The 20386-nt window shown below is 43.3% G+C and overlaps 1 protein-coding gene across 1 annotated transcript; it reads right to left on the reverse strand.

Moving 5' to 3' along the window:
* Positions 1 to 16044: 16044 nt before the first annotated feature.
* On the reverse strand, positions 16045 to 17121 carry LOC311049454 (adiponectin receptor protein 1-like; the record flags this gene model as incomplete). Its single annotated transcript, XM_084063025.1, has 1 exon — positions 16045 to 17121. One exon carries the CDS (start codon positions 17119 to 17121, stop codon positions 16045 to 16047), a length of 1077 nt encoding a protein of 358 aa, XP_083919151.1.
* Positions 17122 to 20386: the final 3265 nt, after the last annotated feature.

A 20386-nucleotide genomic window follows, 5' to 3' on the forward strand; every position in this document is an offset into this window, starting at 1 on the left:
GGTTCTGCCAGACCCAGGATAAATTCCTAGTACGTAACACACCTACAAACCACTTTATAAGATCAGAGCACTACGTCACGCTAAGCTTGGCCACTAAGCCTGTGTCCCTTTAATGCCCATGTATGGACGAAAGGGAGAAGAAAGGGACAGACCGAGGTCCCTTTTATGCCCATGTATGGACGTAAGGGGGACAGACAAAGCCTCATGTAGCCCCATTCACCACTAGGCCGACCCCCTGTCTGTCCCTTTTATGCCCATGTATGGACTAAAGGGGGACAGACAAGGTCTTTTTTGCCCATGTATGGACGAAATGGGGACGGACAAAGCCTCATGTAGGCCGACCCCTTGGGTCTGGCAAATATACACGAATCCACGGAGCGCTGCACTGTAGGTGGCGCCACCATTGCTGCGGTGTCAGTCAGCTGCTGCTGCGGTTCTGTCCGTCTGTTGACGTTAGCAGAGCAGCCTTAAACTAGCCTACTGGCACCTGACGTAGGTGGTTCGTCCCCATTTTCTGTACATCTTTGTAAAGTCAGTGTTAGTAAAAGTTAGTAAAAAGCAGGTAAAAGAGTAACGTGAGCAGTCAGTGACTGCAGCTGACTGACACCGCAGGAGCAGCTGACTGAGTCTGACACCGCAGCAATGGTTGCGCGCAGGGCAGCGCTCCGTGGATTCGTGTATAGACATGATAATTGAGAGATTTATGCAAAACACAGATTCTGTTTGTATGGGTGTATATAAACCGCTCACAAAATGTAAGGAAACTTGAATTTGGGCCATTATATCTCCCCTTTACTAATACCAATCAGTAAAGTGTTATAAATATTTTTTATCGGTGATTAGTCACCTTTACAACGAGGTACAGCTTGTAAGAATCGGGCATTCGTGGAATGAGCAACACAGGCCAACGTGTGGGTAGCGCAGAGCAAAAATGTGCCAAAATCACCCAATATGCTTTTGCTGGTAATCGCTCTTGTTTTGAGTGACCTGCCAGAACACACCTGCTGAGAGGTGGGTTCTGCAACTTTGCGTTCTGCAACATGGGTTCTGCAACTTTGTTGAGTTTGTGTATGCTCCAAGCAGCAACACTGCCCCCATAGAAAGATGCCACGTTTGTCCCTTCAGGATTAGGCCCGTGCAATAGGGCAAGTGAAGCTGGTGTTCCGTTACGCAGATTACGCATAATTTGATGTCAGCCCTGGTACCATTTGCAGGCAGGTGTGTGCCAGTCAAAGGTGTATGACTGGCACCTGAGCATGGGCCCTGCAACTTTGACATCTGTCTTTGGTACCGTTGTGCAAATCTTGCCTGTAAATCTATGGTTCCTCAGTGAAGCAAGGGGTCTGGGTTGTTGTCTTCCTTGTTGACTTCACCAGTCTCACAGAACTTAGTCCTAAGTTTGGAAATGGTACCAGGGCTAACACCAAATAATGCTGTCACACTGCATAACGGAACAACAGCTTCACTTGCCCTGTTGCACGGGCCTTATCCTAACAAAAGTGGCATCTTTCCATGGGGGCAGTGTTGCTGCTTGGAGCATACACAAACTCAACAAAGTTGCAGAACCCATGTTCAGGTGCCAGTCACTCACCTGTGAGGCAGTCATACACCTGTGCCCATTGAATGTCATGCATGTCACGACATTGAATGTCAGCAGAAAAGTCTAACAGGCCATTTTGGCACATTTTTGCTCGGCGCTACTCACACGTTTGCCTGTGTTGCTCATGCCATGAATGCCCGATGCTATCACCGATAAAAATGATATATAACACTTTACTGATTGGTATTAGTAAAGGGGAGATATAATGGCCCAAATTCAAGTTTCCTTACATTTTGTGAGCGGTTTATGTATGTATTATGTGTATATGTATGCATATGTGTATATATATATATATATATATATATATATATATATATATATATATATATATATATATATATATGTGTGTGTGTGTGTGTGTGTGTGTGTGTGTATGTGTGTGTGTGTGTGTGTGTGTGTGTGTGTGTGTGTGTGTGTGTGTGTATGATATTGTGTATAATATATGGGGATTAGGGAGTGTTGCCTGCTCGGTTTAACATGTTAATATATATGTATATATATGTAATAATAACAAGTTAATTGATGGATCAAGGGGTATGGTGTGATGTGGTAGTGTTGGCGTCTGTATAAATACGGTATGTATATTTGATGCAATTGGAAGTCCTTGGGGATAGAGCGGTCTGCATTTGTCCTGGGCTCATTTGGGCCTGCCATAGGAAGCGTGTCTGAACTCTTCCTCGTTCTGCATATCTATATATATATATTGCATTGATAACTCATATTTCTGCCAAATAATCTCACATCATCACTATGACATTATTGTGACATCAGTCCGGCCCAAATATGAAGCCGTGAGGAATTCCATATTTGGACATTAATTTGAACGTGAAGTAAAGTCTAACCTGGTCATAATAACAGTTTTTATGAGATTATGAGTTATTTTTAATTTAGACAATTTATTTGTACTCCCACTGCTGTTGTACCCTCCTTAAATGGCTCACCGGCCAGTGAGGAGCCCCCACCAGGAGGATGTAGCGCCTCCTTCCTACTTAACTGTCTCACCTGCCAGTGAGGAGCTCCCATTGGAAGAACGTACTGTTGTACCCTAGATTACTGGCTCATGTGCCAGTGAGGAGCCCCCACCGGGAGGACATACTGACAGGCTCCCCCCAACCTGTAGGAGTACGTGCAGTGACACATATCACCCTCACAATAGATGCTCAGCCAAGCCGGATGCACCTCTAGACTCCTTGGTGGTGGACAGGTACTTTACCACTGCACCACCGGGTGGTGGTTGACAGGTACTTTACCCCTGCAACACCCGAGCGCCCCGAATATTATCCCAACTATATATGTATGTATGTATGTATGTATGTACGTATGTATGTACGTATGTATGTATATATGTATGTACGTATGTATTTGCGATGCGCGCAGGGGCGTCACTACCGTCATGCAGACAACGCGGTTGCGTTGGGGCCCATGACGTTAGGGGCCCCTCCCCACCCAGGGAAAAAAAAACTAAAACTGGGTGGGCCCCTTAATAATAACATAACATTGTAATTGTTAACCAAGGTTGATTTTATGTCGCAACATAATATCTCAAATTCGGACCATAACTGTCACTTGTTAATTTTATGGGAGGAGGGGAGGCGGTTTCTGTGTTTTTCCTTCATTCAGTAGTGTTTGGTTGGTTACAAACCGTTGTTTATGTACCCGAAATCCATCACAAACCCGCGAAAAAAGTAGTCAGAAACCACTAATAACTGATTTTTTTTTTCGCGTAACGAGGCCTACTGTTGCCTCGTTACGCGACTGGATGTGCAGGCCGACCCGTAGCCCGCAGTTGAACTGTGGGGCGGGTGGACGGGTTATAGATTCAAGGTTATGGATCAAGGGGTATGGTGTGATGTGGTAGTGTTGGCGTCTGTATAAATACGGTATGTATATTTGAATGTGAGTATATGGGTATATGCATGCATTCTGGTGTATATCTTACACACACTTTCACACACGTGATGGTGTGGGTAAGTATGAAGTCATGAATGTAAATATTGAAACATTTTGAGTGTTCGATTAATACAAACAGATTAAGTAGTTTTGAAGGTAATTGCGGATCATTTTTGAGTGTTCATATAATATGAACTTTGTAACTATGAATAACTTAAACCAACATGTATAAAGGATAGGCATAACTAAGTTATGAGCTTCAGCCTATTATGCCTTTACGGTCAAACAGTATGAAAGGCCAAAGTTAGGCCAGTATTGTTACAGAGGTGTCCTCTATACGGGCACCTCCTAAATATCCATACATGGAAGATAAACAAAACGGCTATGCTCTAGGGTCGTCCTTATATGGTGAACGTGTATTATGACAATGATACCTACCAACTATACAAGGTTGAGTTGAGGCAGGGAAGATCAGATCAGATATATTCTGGTTCAGTAACTAATAAGTATAACTAACTAAGAAAGAGTGAAGGCCTTACAAACCATTTACTCTTCTACCTGATCTCATCTTACCGGCCTGAATCACTAGGGCCCCCACGAGAGGTATCGTTCTAATCGACGACGCTCAGGGCAACCTGCTACCAGCAATCTAACTACAAGAACTATCCTTACTAGACCATACCCGGTGAAAGGCGCAGGTGAAAGTAGTTGCAAAGTTGGGGTTAATGCACGTCCTGTCGCGCGGTTTCTCCCCCGCGCGCGTCCCGTCGTGGCGCTGTAGGGCCAATGTTGGTGGTATAGGGTTCGTTTGGTTTGGCCTCGTTTTCATAGACCTTAATGCTTTCTCTCGCGAAACCTGGCAACGACGCATGCGCAGTTTGATCAAGAGTCCCCCAAACCAAGACACCACCACCACCACCACCGTGAGGTTACTAGAATTATAGTAGGATAATTAGTTCATTTTAACACTGGTCCTTCGAGCCGGATTGAAGCAGACCCCTCTAGCCTACTACCCTCACCAGACAATAATATTGTCCAGATGTCCCGAACGGGAACCAATCCTGCCAAGTCCCTTGAGGACGATATGCTGGTCATGATCCAGGAGAGCCAGGAGCACCTAAGTAGAGACATGACCAGGGTAGAAGGGAAGATAGATAACCTGATTCAGGCTATCTCCCCTATCACTTTCACTTCACTTCACTTTGCAAGTTTTTATTTTGATCATTTTCACTATGCAAAGAAACAATATGCTCCATTCGCATAAAACAATAATAATAAATGAATATAACATAGTTATGACCAAAAAAGGTATAAGCTGAAGCTAAAATAGCTTATTTTGCTTACCCTTTCAACACTTACATACATGACAATTTCGGAAAATAATTTCAGTCTCAAAAAGTAAAAAGAAAAGAAAAAACAGAAGAAACAAACAGAAATACAGAAACAAAGGATTTTGCCTCATAATACATAATAACAATATTACAATACAATGCATGATCACATGCATTGTTATACATGTAATACATAATTTTTTAAATTATAACATTATTATTTTTTTGTTTTATTTTTGTTCTAGTTTAATTTTATAATAATACATGATCATATAACCTCTCTATACATGTTAATAGTCTTGTTTTTAAACATTTTTTAAAACATATAGATTGAACTGCATAACCTTAATTCAACTTCACAGCAGCTCCACAAACCTACCCCTTTCACAGATACACAATGTGTTTTAGTGTTGGTTCTTGCCCAGGTTGTTTCAAACATGCCTGTGTTTCTAAGTTCATACTGGGTCTTTTTTATCTCAAACAGCTTCTGAAGACAATATGGAGGTTGTTTATTGTAAGCTTTGTACATAATCATCAGCCTTTGTAGCTTAACTATATCCCAGAATTTTAGTGTATATAGGTTTATGAATAAGGCGTTGGTTGGCTCACGGTACTCAGCTCTCTTAATTATTCTTATAACTCTTTTCTGTAAAATAAAGATTGGGTTGACATTTGTTTTGTACGTGTTTCCCCATTATATGGAACTATAAGGGAACAATACAATAAGTATAATGAGTTTTGGTTCAAAATTTCTTTTGATCTATATAATATAGCAATGGTTTTCGACATTTTTCTTTTGACGTGATTTATGTGCGATTTCCAACTTAATTTATGATCAATTAATACTCCAAGAAATTTATATTCAAATACTCTTTCAATAGCAATATCATTTATCCTTAATGTGACTTCTTTATCAATTTTTTGGTTTCCAAATATCATAAGTTTTGTTTTACTTAAATTCAAAGATAGCTTATTTATATCAAACCAGGTTTTTAGTATGTTTAGTTCCCTTTCCATTGTCTTCAGAAGCTCTTCCAGATTTTCCCCGTGGCAGAATAAGTTTGTGTCATCAGCAAACAAGACATAATGTAGAAGGTTTGACACATTACAGATATCATTTATGTATAAAATAAAGAGTTTTGGACCCAAAACAGATCCTTGTGGAACTCCACATTTTACTTTCTGCATATTTGATTTGTCTAATTTGTACGAATTGATTTCTGTCTGCAAGGTAGCTTTTTAACCTGTGTGCTGCCCCTCTGATACCATAATGTTCCAATTTTTTCAGTAATAGTTCATGATGAATTGTGTCAAATGCTTTTTTAAGGTCTATAAACACACCTGCTGTAAATTTCTTGTTGTCAGTGGCAGTGGAAATCTGCTCTGTTAAATTCAACACTGCCATTGAGGTGGACCGATTTGCTCTGAAGCCATACTGTTGTTCACATAATAGGTTATTTTTCTCTATGAAATTATCAAGTCGGTGCACAAATAATTTTTCTAAGATTTTTGAAAACTGGGGAAGCAGAGAAATGGGTCTGTAGTTTGTAAATAAATGTCTATCTCCATTTTTAAAGATTGGAATAACTTTAGCTGTTTTCATGCTATTTGGGAATATACCTGTATTGAAAGATTGATTATATAAGTCAGTGGCTTCACAATACATTGTATGATGTCTTTTACTAATGTCATATCAATACCCAACCAATCTTTGGACTTTTTGTTTTTACATTTTTTCACAATATCAATGATTTCTTTTTCCTCTACATTCCTAAGTGGAAATTGTTCTGCATGGTATCTCCAATTTTCAAACTTTCAGTCCCATTTCCCTGCTCTGCAATTTCATTTGCTAAGTTGTTACCCACATTTACAAAAAAATCATTGAATTCATTTTCTATATCTATAGTTTTATTTATAAATGTATTTTGATCTTTAAATATGGAGTGCCATGATATTTTTCAACCCTAAAACCTGATCATAAGGTATTATTATTATGTAAGGATTTTTTTCAAAAAAAAAAAGTGTACAGAAATTGTTAAAAACAAATGTTTTTATGTGGACACGCCTCCAGTTCATTAAGTATGCCTGGTTCTCACCTTAGCACCTCCTCCACCACCTTAGCACCACCCACCTGTCCTAGTCCCTCCTCCTCCTCATGCCCACACCTGTTGTGTTATGATAATGAGGGGGAGGGTATGTTTTTTGGGGGCTCTGTGATGTCACTATGCCCCTGTTTTTGGATTGGCACGTTTGACTCTCAAGGTTTCAGCCTCCAGGAAAAAACTCCAAATAGTCAGAGAAGACATGAAACACCATAAAACCACCAGCGGGGGCCTTAATGAAGTTCTATCAACCTCATAGACACATGAAAAACAGAAAAAGTGCAAAACCATGGCACCACCTCTTTAACAAAATAGTTAGGTATCTCTACTTTTCCAGCACCATTTCTTATTATGTTGTTTAATACTTTCCATATACCCTGGGTGTTGCTCTTATTTTGCTCCAATAATTTATGGTAATAATTATTTTTATTTAATCTCATAATACTTGTTAATTTATTTTTATACATTTTATATTTATTTTCAGCTTCCTTGGTTCTTAATTTTAAAAATCTTCTATATAGGACATTTTTCTTTTTGCATGAAGTTTCTACACCTTTTGTTATCCATGGTTTGTCCACAAGGTGGTGCTTTCTAGTCTGTTTTCTTATTGGGCAGTGTTTATCATAAGACACCATCATTGTGGACAAAAACACTTCATAAGCTTGGTTGGTATCACTTGTGGCGTACACCTCATTCCAGTTTTGATTTCTCAGGTCCAACTCAAGGGCAGCAATGGCTTCCGGCGTTCTATGTCTGATAAAATTACAAATGTTTGTCTTTTTATCCATCTTTGTCTTAAGGACATTCTGGAAAACTGCAAATACAGGAAGATGGTCACTTATGTCATATAAGAGTAGTCCTGCTTCGATGTTTATTTCAATCTTATTTGTACATATATTATCATACCCATCCTCCGAGAAATGATGTCTCAGGAAGCAGGCCAGGGCATGACCTGCAGTAACCTTGATGATTCCCTTCAGGGACAGTGCACCTCAACTCCGAAGAAGACGATGCACGGTACTCGCCCTCTAAACGAGGACAACGACTACCCTAGACAGGAACAGGAACCTCAATTTCGCGGACCACCTAACTACACTCACCAATCAGACCCAGGATACGAGAATGGGATACTAAAACAATTAGTCACAACTAATCAACAGCTGGTCAAGACCCACACACACGCCTCACTCCCCCAGAGAACAATGGATTCCTTCCATGGTGACCCTCTGAAGTTCACTGGCTGGCTAAGAGACTTCGCTAGGACTATTACAGATGTAACTGATCAACCAGACGTGAAGCTAACCTACCTGCAACAGTACACCTCTGGAAAGGCACGTGATATTGTAGTAGCCTGTAGGAACAACGCCGACAGCGACATAGGATATAGGAGTGCTATGAGCGAGCTTAAAAGAGAATTTGGTTCGGCAAACGTGATCGCTAGGGCCGTGAAAGACGCAACTAGAAACCAGCCCCACGTGAGGGAAGGAGATCTCAAGGCTCTACGCGACTTCTCATCCTTCATACACCAGTGCCGCTGTAACCTCAATGCCGACCCGGCCTACCTAAACGTGGACATGCAGGATATCCTAGGACCGCTAGTCAAAAGACTACCAGAGTCCGTTATCAGTGAATGGAGAAAGGAGGCGTACAAACACAAACGTCTCTACGGTGGCGCAGAGCCGGAACTCGACCAACTCGCAGACTTTGTAAGAGACACAGTCGAGATAAGGAGTTCATACAGCTCCGACAGCACGCCTACTGATACAAGTGCTAGACAAGGAGCAAACCCAGTCGATAACAGGAATAGGTATAGTAATACCAGGCCATACGACCCCAGGAGTAGACAAACTCCACGGAACGAACGGTCCAACTATAAGTCAAGGACGAGTCAGATACTACATAACACCCAAATAAACTCCAACACCAAAGGGACCCGCATCGAGTCCCCAACACAAGAGCTTAAGGAAGAATGTCACTTCTGTACCTCACCACACTCTATAACCCTCTGCAGGAAACTCGAGTCCCTCAAGGTGGAGGATAAGAAGAGATGGTTATTATATACTGGTAGATGCTCAAAATGCATCTGCGTCCACCAAGAGTCAGACTGTACACTGACAACTAAATGTCAAATATGTCAAGGAGAACACCTTGAAAACCTCCACAACATCAACATTGGTCCAGGAGCGGACCGTGGGACACCTACAGGAAACAATCCCGACGAAGCTAACCAACAACCCCAAGAAGCATTCTATGTAGATTACCCACAGAGTAACCAAGTACTGGTTAAGCTCGCCGAAGTTATATTGAGGAACGGGGATAAGACCCATAGGACATACGCAATCTTGGATGACGGTTCGGACCGTACCCTCCTACTGCGTAGTGCAGCTCAGCAACTAGACCTACGAGGAATACCCTCTAGTCTATCCCTCGGAACTGTCAACGATTCACAGACTTTCCAAGGTCATATCGTATCCTTCTCAGTAGCTTCGGCCACACAACCCCACAAGGCATTCGATATAAGCAATGTTTTTACGTCAAAGGCATTCAGACTTAATAGCCGCACCTACCCTATCGAGGCAATACAGAGGAAATATGAGTACCTGAGAGACCTGCCACTATCGATGATAAAGAACGCACAACCCGAACTACTCATCGGATCGGATTACCATCAGCTGCTAGTACCTGAGGATAAGCAAATGTGAGAAAGCTGCAGAGGAGGACCGACAGCCATACATACAAGGCTCGGTTGGGTTCTACAAGGATCCCGATTCAAACCCCTAAAGGTAAGCCGGTGTCAACCGCCACAATGTCTAACTGTATCCCTGACTACACCAAACGAGAAAAGTACATATGACCCCATAGAACTTTATCGTCTTGCAACAAAGATATGGGAATTAGAAGCTCTACCATTTCAAAGTGAGAAGCTCGCTATAAGATCAACTGAAGATACTCAAGCAATCCGCATACTCGACAAGGGAACAACCCTTGTCGAGTGGTAGACGGAACCCGTCGGTATGCCACCCCGCTACTATGGAGAGAAGACCTCCCCCGGCTTCGCGCCCCCATGAACGCGGTGAAGGGCCTGCTCCGTAGTACAGAGAGACGACTAGCCAAAGAACCAGAGCACGCAATGACCTACTCAAAGGAGATGAAGAGACTACTAGAAGCAGGCTATATTACCCCCATAACGACAGAAGAAGCGAATAAAAGCACCCATTCATGGTACATACCCCATCATCTAACAGTTCACAATTCGAAACCTAGGATAGTCTTCAACTGCTCTTTCACATACGATAATCAGAACATGAATGAACATCTCCTTCCAGGACCTGCCCTGGGAGCCAGTCTACTAGGGGCCTGTTCCTCAAAAGGGAATTAGAGCTTAAGCCTGGCTTTAACACCTATCCTGGCTTCATTTAGCCAGGATTAGGGCTGAATCGGTTCCTCAAAAGCTGAATTAGCTTGAAGATTAGTTTAGCCAGTTCACCCTGGCTAAGTTTAGCCATGACCCGATTCCTCAAAAGAGAATTGAAGCAAGCCTACCTTAGTTACCATGACAATTTAGCTGTGAAGTTAGCCTGGTCAGGAGCAGGCTAACAGCCAAGCTTACTTAATCCAGTGCCTTGTTCTTCAAGTTTTTCCACAGTTAATTCAACACATGTGTTTGAATATGGACTCATTTTAATGACCTTGCATTCAAATAAAATGAAATAAATACAATCAGATATAATCAAATTAATTATATTACTGAAATAGTGTGTGACCATGAATCATAATTGTTTCACAATGACTCATGTGACTGTCACTCTGTTAACACTATAGTTCATATTGTTGTTAGATGTTTGATAATATATAACAGATTTTTTTTAATATTATAAAAAATGTCTATATATTTATATATATATATATATATATATATATATATATAAAAAGTATTAGTTACGGGTTTAAAAGAGCCTCTTCACTGAATGTAAGTCAATGAGGAGCATATTTTAAATTATCAATTTCTAGTCAATGGAGAAATTATTTTTTATTTCTTGTCCACCTTTGGAGTTACATCATGATGGCAAGGTAACTACACAACCCAAACCTCTACCAAAGTGGTCTTGCAAATGTGGGGTTATTGCGTGTCCCGCCCCCCCGTCCCCCGCTCATCCCGTCGCGGCCCCCAGTCGCGGTACACCCCCCGTCCCGTGCGTCCCGTTGCCGTCCCGTCCCGTCCCGTCGCGCTTGCACACACACACACACACACACACACGTGGCTTCATTATTCTGGCTGGACATAGCCTGGCTTGACAAGGCCTAGCTCGACAAAGTCGCTCCTTTTCAGCCTGGCTTTGCTTCGAGGAACGGAATAAACAAGGCTCATATGGACCCGACTTTGTCAAGTCTGGATTTGGCTTAAGTCCAGGCTTAGTTTATTCACCTTTTGAGGAACAGGCCCCAGGAGTCCTACTTAGGTTCAGGGAATACCCCATAGCCACAAGTAGCGACATCAAAGGTATGTTCCACCAGGTACGACTGGTACAAGAAGACAAACCATTCCTCCGATTCTTGTGGCGAGATATGAAACTAGACGAGAATCCAACAATATACCAATGGGAAGTACTACCTTTCGGTACAACCTCGAGTCCTTGTTGCGCTATCTATGCGGTACAAGGACACGTTAAAGGACATGTTGCGGACCCAGAGGATGATATCAGGAAATCTGTTGAACAATGCTTTTACGTCGACAACTGGCTACAAAGTTTCCCAACCATAAAACAAGCTAAGACGACAATCACTAGGTTACACGGTCTACTTCTTGAGGGAGGCTTTGAACTCCGACAATGGGCCAGTAATGAGCTACAGACCATAAGACACTTCGAGAAAGAGTCTCTATCTAAAAGTACCGAGTTGTGGTTTAAGGAGGATATAACAGATCCTCAAGAACTCACTCTAGGACTCGTATGGCATTGTAAATCTGATACGTTACGGTATAAGCATCGCCCACGGGAGAGTGTAACTCCCACTATGAGAAATATCTACCGACAACTTGCACGACAATATGACCCCCTTGGCTACCTTATCCCGTACACAACACGAGCGAAGCTTATAGTACAGAGTCTGTGGGATAAACATAGGGACTGGGATGAATCAAACCTCCCAGACGACCTGATACGGGCCTGGAAATCCTGGGAAGAGGAACTCCCTAACCTGGAGGCGATAATTCTACCAAGATGCTATCTAGGCTCAGGAAAATCTAGCAAGCACAGTATCCACATCTTCTGCGATGCCTCCGAACGAGTGTACGGATCAGTAGCATACCTGCAAACCAAGGACGAAAGAGGACGGATCCATACGACCTTCCTAGCCGCGAGATCAAAGGTAGCACCGAAAAAGAAGCTTTCGGTACCACGACTAGAGCTATGCGGTGCCCTATCGGGAGCTCGATTAGCTGCTACCTTAAGAAAGGAACTCACTATAGGGGTAAAGGAAAAGGACTTATACTACTGGACGGACTCAACTACTGTATTGTACTGGTTGAAATCATCATCCGTCAGATATAAGGTATTCGTAGGACTCAGGATCGCGGAGATACAATTGATAACGAACCGTAACGCATGGTGCCACGTTGGTTCCGCTGATAATCCTGCAGAAGATATAACTAAGGGAAAGCACCTACTACAGCTCGCCGAGACAAACCGTTGGAGTCAAGGACCTTCTTTCCTCAAAGGTTCGATCTCCCAGTGGCCTAAACAACCTCTTATAGGTATACCACAAGAAGAGGACGAGCTGCTGAAGACACTCCCCTTCTGCGGAAGAATAGAAGAACACCAACCCATATTACCGGATCTGAGTAAGTTCACCACATACGAAGACCTACTGGATGCTACAGTTAAGCAACACGGGGCGGCCACGAGACAATCCGAACACGGGGCGGCCACGAGTCAGTCAGAACACGGGGCGGCCATAGACGCTGACACATACCGGAGAGCCGAGCTAACACTCCTTCAGCAAGTCCAACTAGACAGCTTCCCTGAGGAACTAGCAATCCTCATGGCAGGGAAGGACATAACGGCGTACAGTGCAGGGAAAGGGAGACTGAATACCCTCAGCCCAGAGTACGACGAGGATAGTCAATTAATAAGAGTAGGTGGTCGACTCCGTCAATGCGACGAACTAAGCCATAATGAGAAACACCCAATTCTCCTAGACCCTTCCCACATAATCACAAGACTACTCATACAGCGATACGATAAGCAGATGATGCACTCTGGCCCGGAACGGGTCTTCGCAGAATTACGCAGGAAGTATTGGATATTAAGAGGAAGGGAGGCAGTGAAGAGACATCAACATGACTGCGAGGACTGCAGGAGATGGAGAGGACAACCGCAGATACCACGAATGGCAGACCTCTCTGCCTCCAGCCTGAGAGTATACAAACCCGCATTCTACTCTACAGGAGTAGACTGCTTCGGACCGATACTGATCAAAATAGGTCGGAGGACGGAGAAAAGGTGGGGAATAATCTTTAAATGCCTTACTACGCGTGCAATAGACCTCGAAGTTTTAGATAAGATGGACGCAGAATCCTTCCTAATGGCCTACCGACGCTTCTGTAATACAAGAGGAACACCTCACGAAATATACTCGGACCATGGTACCAACTTCATAGCAGGAGACAAGGAACTAAAAAGGGCCTTCAACACCCTCAAACCCGAAGTACAGAACCAATTGAGCAGAGAGCAAGTCCATTTCCATTTCAACCCTGCAGGTGCACCTCACATGGGAGGCTCCTGGGAAAGAGAAGTGAGGACAGTAAAGTCGGCCCTCAGGACCGTCATAAAAGACCAAATAGTGACCCATGAGGTGTTAGACACGATCCTAAAAGAGGTAGAAGGCATGATCAATTCGAAACCACTAGGATATGTATCTTCAGATATTGCAGATGCAGACCCGATCACACCATTCCTACTGATAGCAGGAAGACGGGATCCCTCCATACCACAAGCGATCTACCCGAAATCAGAGCTAGTCACAAAGCAAAGATGGAGGTACTCACAGATTGTTGCCGATGAATTCTGGAAAAGGTACGTACCAAACTACTTACTAAACCAACAGACCCGGAACAAGTGGCAAGTGGAGAAGGAAAATATCAAAGTCGGAGATAGAGTCATGATCGTTGACCAACAGCTCCCAAGGGCCTCATGGCCACTAGGGATCGTGAAGGATGTAATACGAGGGAGAGATGGCAGAGTGAGAAGTGCTACGGTGCAAGTAAAGGAAAAAACCTATACACGACCGGTAGCTAAACTTATCTCAATGCCCCAGCTATCCCCGGATATAGAGGAGGGATTTGACAAAGTCACACCTAAAAGGAGTAAATTTACACACTAAATTTAGGGCCGGCAGTGTTACAGAGGTGTCCTCTATACGGGCACCTCCTAAATATCCATACATGGAAGATAAACGAAACGGCTATGCTCTAGGGTCGTCCTTACTGTATATGGTGAACGTGTAGTATGACAATGATACCTACCAACTATATAAGGTTGAGTTGAGGCAGGGAAGATCAGATCAGATATATTCCGATTCAGTAACTAATAAGTATAACTAACTAAGAAAGAGTGAAGGCCTTACAAACCATTTACTCTTCTACCTGATATCATCTTACCGGCCTGAATCACTAGGGCCCCCACGAGAGGTATCGTTCTAATCGACGACGCTCAGGGCAACCTGCTACCAGCAATCTAACTACAAGAACTATCCTTATAATTAGTTCATCTTAACAAGTATATTAAAAATCACACCCAGTGTGAAGTGGGCGGTGGGTGGTCATCACAACATGACTCACTTTAAAAAAAGTCCATACTGCTATTCATAGGGCTGCACATGTGTCATGTGTTTCGCTAGCCAATCACAGTCCTGAATTTGCAAAGTCAGCCAATCACATTACAGTTAGTGGTGATGACACTAGCTGTAATGTGATTGGCTGACTTTGCAAAAGTATCGATTTGCATTAACAATGGAAGGGTTAGGGGGTATACAAATCTTTTGGTCGGTGTCCAAAACTCACTTATAGGGGGCGGCTACACCGCCCCCAAAAAAAACACAATCATGATAGTAGTTGTTACAGTGATGAATAATGAATGAATACAATACCTTATCCAGATATCCACAAGTTTCCTAGGGCGTTGTGGGCATGACTTCCTGTCAATTTGATCAGGTATGGGTGCATCCACACATGTACGTCAAGTTGTTGTACGGAAGTCGGAAGTCCCATCCACTCCCATGTTAAGTTAAAAAACGTAAGTACCGTTCCGGTTTTTCCTATAACATGGGATTGGATGGGACTTCCGACTTCCGTACGACAACTTGACGTACATGTGTGGATGCACCCTATCAGGGATCAAATTGACAGGAAGCGATGCCCACAACACCCTAGGAAACCTGTGGATACATACAATTATTACAACAATGTAAAATATATTTAGGGCAGAGGGCCAACACTGTGGCAATGGACTGCTGGTTAAGGGCCAAACATGAAATGTAAGACCGGAGACAAACAGCACAATTTACAAAGAACAAAAAGCCTTCAGCGAGGAAACAAGCAGCACAGCCTGAGAGACTTATAGATCTGTAAAGTGTGTCTATGGTATTTAAAATGTGTCTTTTATGATGAAGTGGTGGTATTTTAGAAAAAATCGGAGTCTGTCTTTATATAGGGGTTTCTAACTCGCATGGACATGGGTTTTTCTAGGAATGTGTTCTAAAAGTGTGTTACAAATCCGTGAAACAATTGGATACTGTTTTCATTCTTGTTTTTGACACTCCTGTAAAAAGATGTTGTGCTTGATGTGGGCATGCAAATATGATTCTCACCGGGACCGCTTTTTGCGAGGCACCAAGGTCCCCTTTATAAGTGACACTGATTTTTGTATGCTTCATACACGCTGAGGAAGGCCTGTGGGCCGAAACGTCCGGTTTATAAGCTGCTGTTTGGGGCGATAATAAGACCTTAATAGACGGGATCCTGAGTGGATGAAAGTGAGTGCTGGTATTCCTTCCTGAGAAACTGTTTCTTCCTGAAAGGGCTCCACTTAGAGACGTAGCCTTCAATAACCAGTCCTTGCAGACACTAGGGATCAGTAGCATTGTTAGCTGTGCACGTTCCCTGCAGGCCATAGTGGAACTCCTGCAGGTTGATAACTCCGTAGAAATGGACGCAGGCAGCGGCTACGACCATAAGGTGGAAGATCTGATGCGAGTGGAACCAGATGTCACATTTACCGCGGAAGAAGCGCTCGGGGATCCTGGCTGCGTACAGCGTGGCGCCGCCGATGTAGACGGCGCCCATGACGTAGAACCAGCTCATCTGTCCCAGCGTGACGCGGACCAAGCCCTCCTTCATGATGTAGTGAACCGTGGGGACGATACCGCTCAGCCCCAGACCAATGAACACGCCCGCTCTCGTAATCCGGTGACGGGGGGTGGAGAAGCGTTCGCACTGAGACACGATGATGGCCGTGATGCCCAGGACACAAACGACGGCCAGGTAGATCGCCCGGGGCAGAGGAGAGCAGTAAAAAGAGTAATATAGCAAGGGAACAAAAGAGCCCATGGTCAGCAGGGCGATGCCCGAGTAGTCGAGCTTGGCGAAGGTGCGCGACACACGCTCGGAGTGGCAGTTGACCGTGTGGAAGACCCAAGAGAAGCTGAGACAGAGCACCACTCCCAGGAAGAAGGTCCCCAGCACCAACTTCTCATGCAGGGGGGCCATGAAGGAGCTGTTTGGACGGAACATGGTCAGTACGCCCAGGCACACGAAGAAGATCAGACCCAACAGGTGGGTCCAGATGTTTCCCGTCTCTGTGTGGATTCTGAAGATGCTTCGAAAACAGGCCCGAAACGAGGGCATGGGCGGCCGATGTCCGTGCAGGAGGTAGTCGTTGTCCTGCAGCCAGTCTGGAAGGACGTGGAAAGGGAGGACCTGTGGGACGGTCTCCTCATCACCTCCTCCTATGTGAAGGACCTCCTCCATATCACCTCCTCTTCTGTGAGGGACCTCCTCCACATCACCATGGTTCTGGTCAGCATGTGTTATCTCCAGGTCTTCTATCTCCATGAGCTCCATCAGCTCCGCATCACGTTGGACATGGAAGTCCTCGGGGATAGAGCGGCCTGCATTTGTCCTGGGCTCATTTGGGCCTGGCATAGGAAGCGTGTCTGAACTCTTCCTCGTTTTGCATATCTATATATATATATTGCATTGATAACTCATATTTCTGCCAAAGAATCTCACATCATCACTGTGACATTATTGTGACATCAGTCCGGCCCAAATATGGAGCCGTGAGGAATTCCATATTTGGACATTAATTTGAACGTGAAGTAAAGTCTAGCCTGGTCTAACAGTTTTTATGAGATTATGAGTTATTTTTAATTTATAGTCAATTTATTTGTACTCCCACTGCTGTTGTACCCTACTTAAATGGCTCACCTGCCAGTGAGGAGCTCCCATTGGAAGAACGTACTGTTGTACCCTACATTACTGGCTCATGTGCCAGTGAGGAGCCCCCACCGGGAGGACATAGCCATAGCGCCTCCATCCTACTCCTCTTGTTCAACATTCCCCCCTGCCCCCTGATCAAGAACTGTGGCTTTAGTTTTCGATTGTTGGAAAAGCCACAATATTAGTTAAACTCATCAAAAAAAGCTGACCCGCTTGAAACACTCCTCATACATCAGTGGCTCTCAAAGTGTGGTCCAGAGACCGTCATGGTTCCTTGAGGGAATTCCAAATGGTTTAACAGCCATCATTTCAAAATGTTTGCAATGCATTTCTATTTAAAGACCTGCAGTGTGTCTGTTGTGTTGTGGCTGCTGTTGGTTCATGACTGGCTTGTGGTGGAGAAGCTTAACCCCATTTTTTTACATTATTGAAACGAAGCGGATAAAAGCGCCACATTTTTTATTAGGCTTCTTTAGGACCTACTGATGGATTCTAGCCTTGGGTACCAAACTTTATTTTGAAAAGTATCCATACAATTATCCATATCAATATCCATTAAAAAAAACAGGCCGATTCACTTTTTGGCCTATAACTCTTGAACCGTAGGTCATAGAATCAAAAATATATTTTTCCTGGACTCCTTGGATCACGACACAACTTCTCTTATAGGTCCTGCCCCTTTTCCGATTTCAATTAAATTAAATCCAATTTAATTTTATTAAATCCAAAATTCACACAAATCGGCACACACTGTGTCTTTGGTCATGTGATGTAGATGTATCAGTCCGATTTCTCATATTCCCCTCAGATTGGCTACGATTGGCTTCTAAAATTTGTACACCTGCATTTAAATGCGCTTGGCAGCCAACTCCCCTGCAATCAATTAGCTCGTCACTTCTCCTTCTCCACATGACCAAAGACACAGTGGCCACAGTTACATGGACAGTTGTATTCGGAATGAATACACTTCTATTCGGAATGAATGAATGGATGAATTCATTCCGAATAGATTTGCTCATGTAAACACCCCAATTGGAATAGATAGAATATTCCATTCCAGTCTGACCCGAATGCATTTTCATTCGGAATAGGAGGGGTGGTATAGACCGTTTGAATCGGGTTAAATCAATCGGAATTGACCATGTAAACACTTTATTCCAAACGCTCCTGTCTGTTTGGAATACATGCATTCCTTCGCGCATGTCCGTGCTTAGTAGGGCTGTCAGAATTGTCCAAAAATGACCTATCAAAACTCTAATTCGGCCACGGTTGGTGCTGAAAAGCGCTCGCTCCTGCGGGATAAAATTAATGTTTCTAATAGCGTCATTTAATAAGCCTGTAATGGTTAAGCCCAGACTTGTCCAGGAGAACGGACGCTCCGAGGATTGCTGGCCTAGGCTACACTTATATAGGCTATGGATCTTTTTCTAAATTTTAGTGTATTTTAGTCCTCAGTTTTTAAAAAGAATCCCTGGCCACATGACAAAGATTTTTTTTTAAAATCCCTATCCACACGTAAACGCAGAAACGCATTGATCATAGACTGTAGTGTTGCGCTCTCTCTCTCTCTCTCTCTCTCTCTCTCTCTCTCTCTCTCTCTCTCTCTCTCTCTCTCTCTCTCTCTCTCTCTCTCTCTCTCTCTCTCTCCATTTATTATTATAATGACCATGTGCGAATGCGCGATGACATCATCGTACGGTACCTACATGAGAAATGTGACAAATACTATAGGCTAGCCTACGTTTTACCGTGTCTGGTACCAATACAAAAAAAGAAACTGGTCTGAACTTGTAGATCTGCTACTTTTGCATTAAAACGGCGATGACAAAGGAACACAGGCTTGCACCGCATACAACTCTGCCTGGTGCGTTGCTTCCGGGCCTGCCTACGACCGATAGACCTCCGCCGCGGAGGCACAAGGGGGCTATTGCCTCCTCCCATGCCCACCAGGGGAAGCTCTGCTCTGGGTCGTGGCCCCTGGTCCATGCCCGGGCGTAGGCGGGAACCACTTTGCGCATGTCAAAAGTTATATTCTGAATGAATGCTTTGGTCATGTAAACGAGGAATACTTTTATTCAGGTCCCATGTAAACAGGTGAGTGGATCAGATTCCTCTATTCAGAATGAGTTCATTCGGAATGAATTAATTCTGAATGAATACACGATGGTCCATGTAACTGTGGCCAGCTGTGTGCTGATTTGTATGAGTTGGACAACATTTGTAGGAGTAATAGCAAAATGTGTGTTTTGAAAATAACGCAAAATGGCGTAAAATTTTGAAATCGGAAAAGGGGCGGGAACTATATGGGAAGTTGCGTCATGATCCAAGGAGTCCAGGGAAAAAAATACTTTTTATCCTATGACCTACGGTTCAAGAGTTATAGGCCAAAAAGTGAATCGGCCTGTTTTTTTTAATGAATATTGATATGGTTAATTGTATGGATACTTTTCAAAATAAAGTTTGGTACCCAAGGCTAGAATCCATCAGTAGGTCCTAAAGAAGCCTCATAAAAAATTTGGCGCTTTTATCCGCTTCGTTTCGATTATCTTGTTAAGCTCTCCCACTATTGGTGGCAAAACCTCTATCTAAATTTATGTATGTAGGCCTATCTCATGGCCATCATTCGTTCATTCATCAATTGATCCATTGATTAATTGATTAATTAATTGATTAATTGATTAATTGATTAATTGATTAATTGATTAATTGATTAATTGATTAATTGATTTATTCATTTGTTCATTCATTCATGGTGATTTTACCTTTCTACAAGTTTTTTGTATTTAGTATTTGTCACATCCTCATCGGACCGCAATTGGACTATTATTTTAATGTTTGTAATTGAATGCTCACTTACCTGCTGGCTCCACTGACCCACCTGTGTGTGTGTGTGTGTGTGTGTGTGTGTGTGTGTGTGTGTGTGTGTGTGTGTGTGTGTGTGTGTGTGTGTGTGTGTGTGTGTGTGTGT

Source organism: Gymnoscopelus microlampas, assembly GCF_963454915.1.
Source record: "Gymnoscopelus microlampas genome assembly, chromosome: 7".
NCBI lineage: Eukaryota > Metazoa > Chordata > Actinopteri > Myctophiformes > Myctophidae > Gymnoscopelus > Gymnoscopelus microlampas.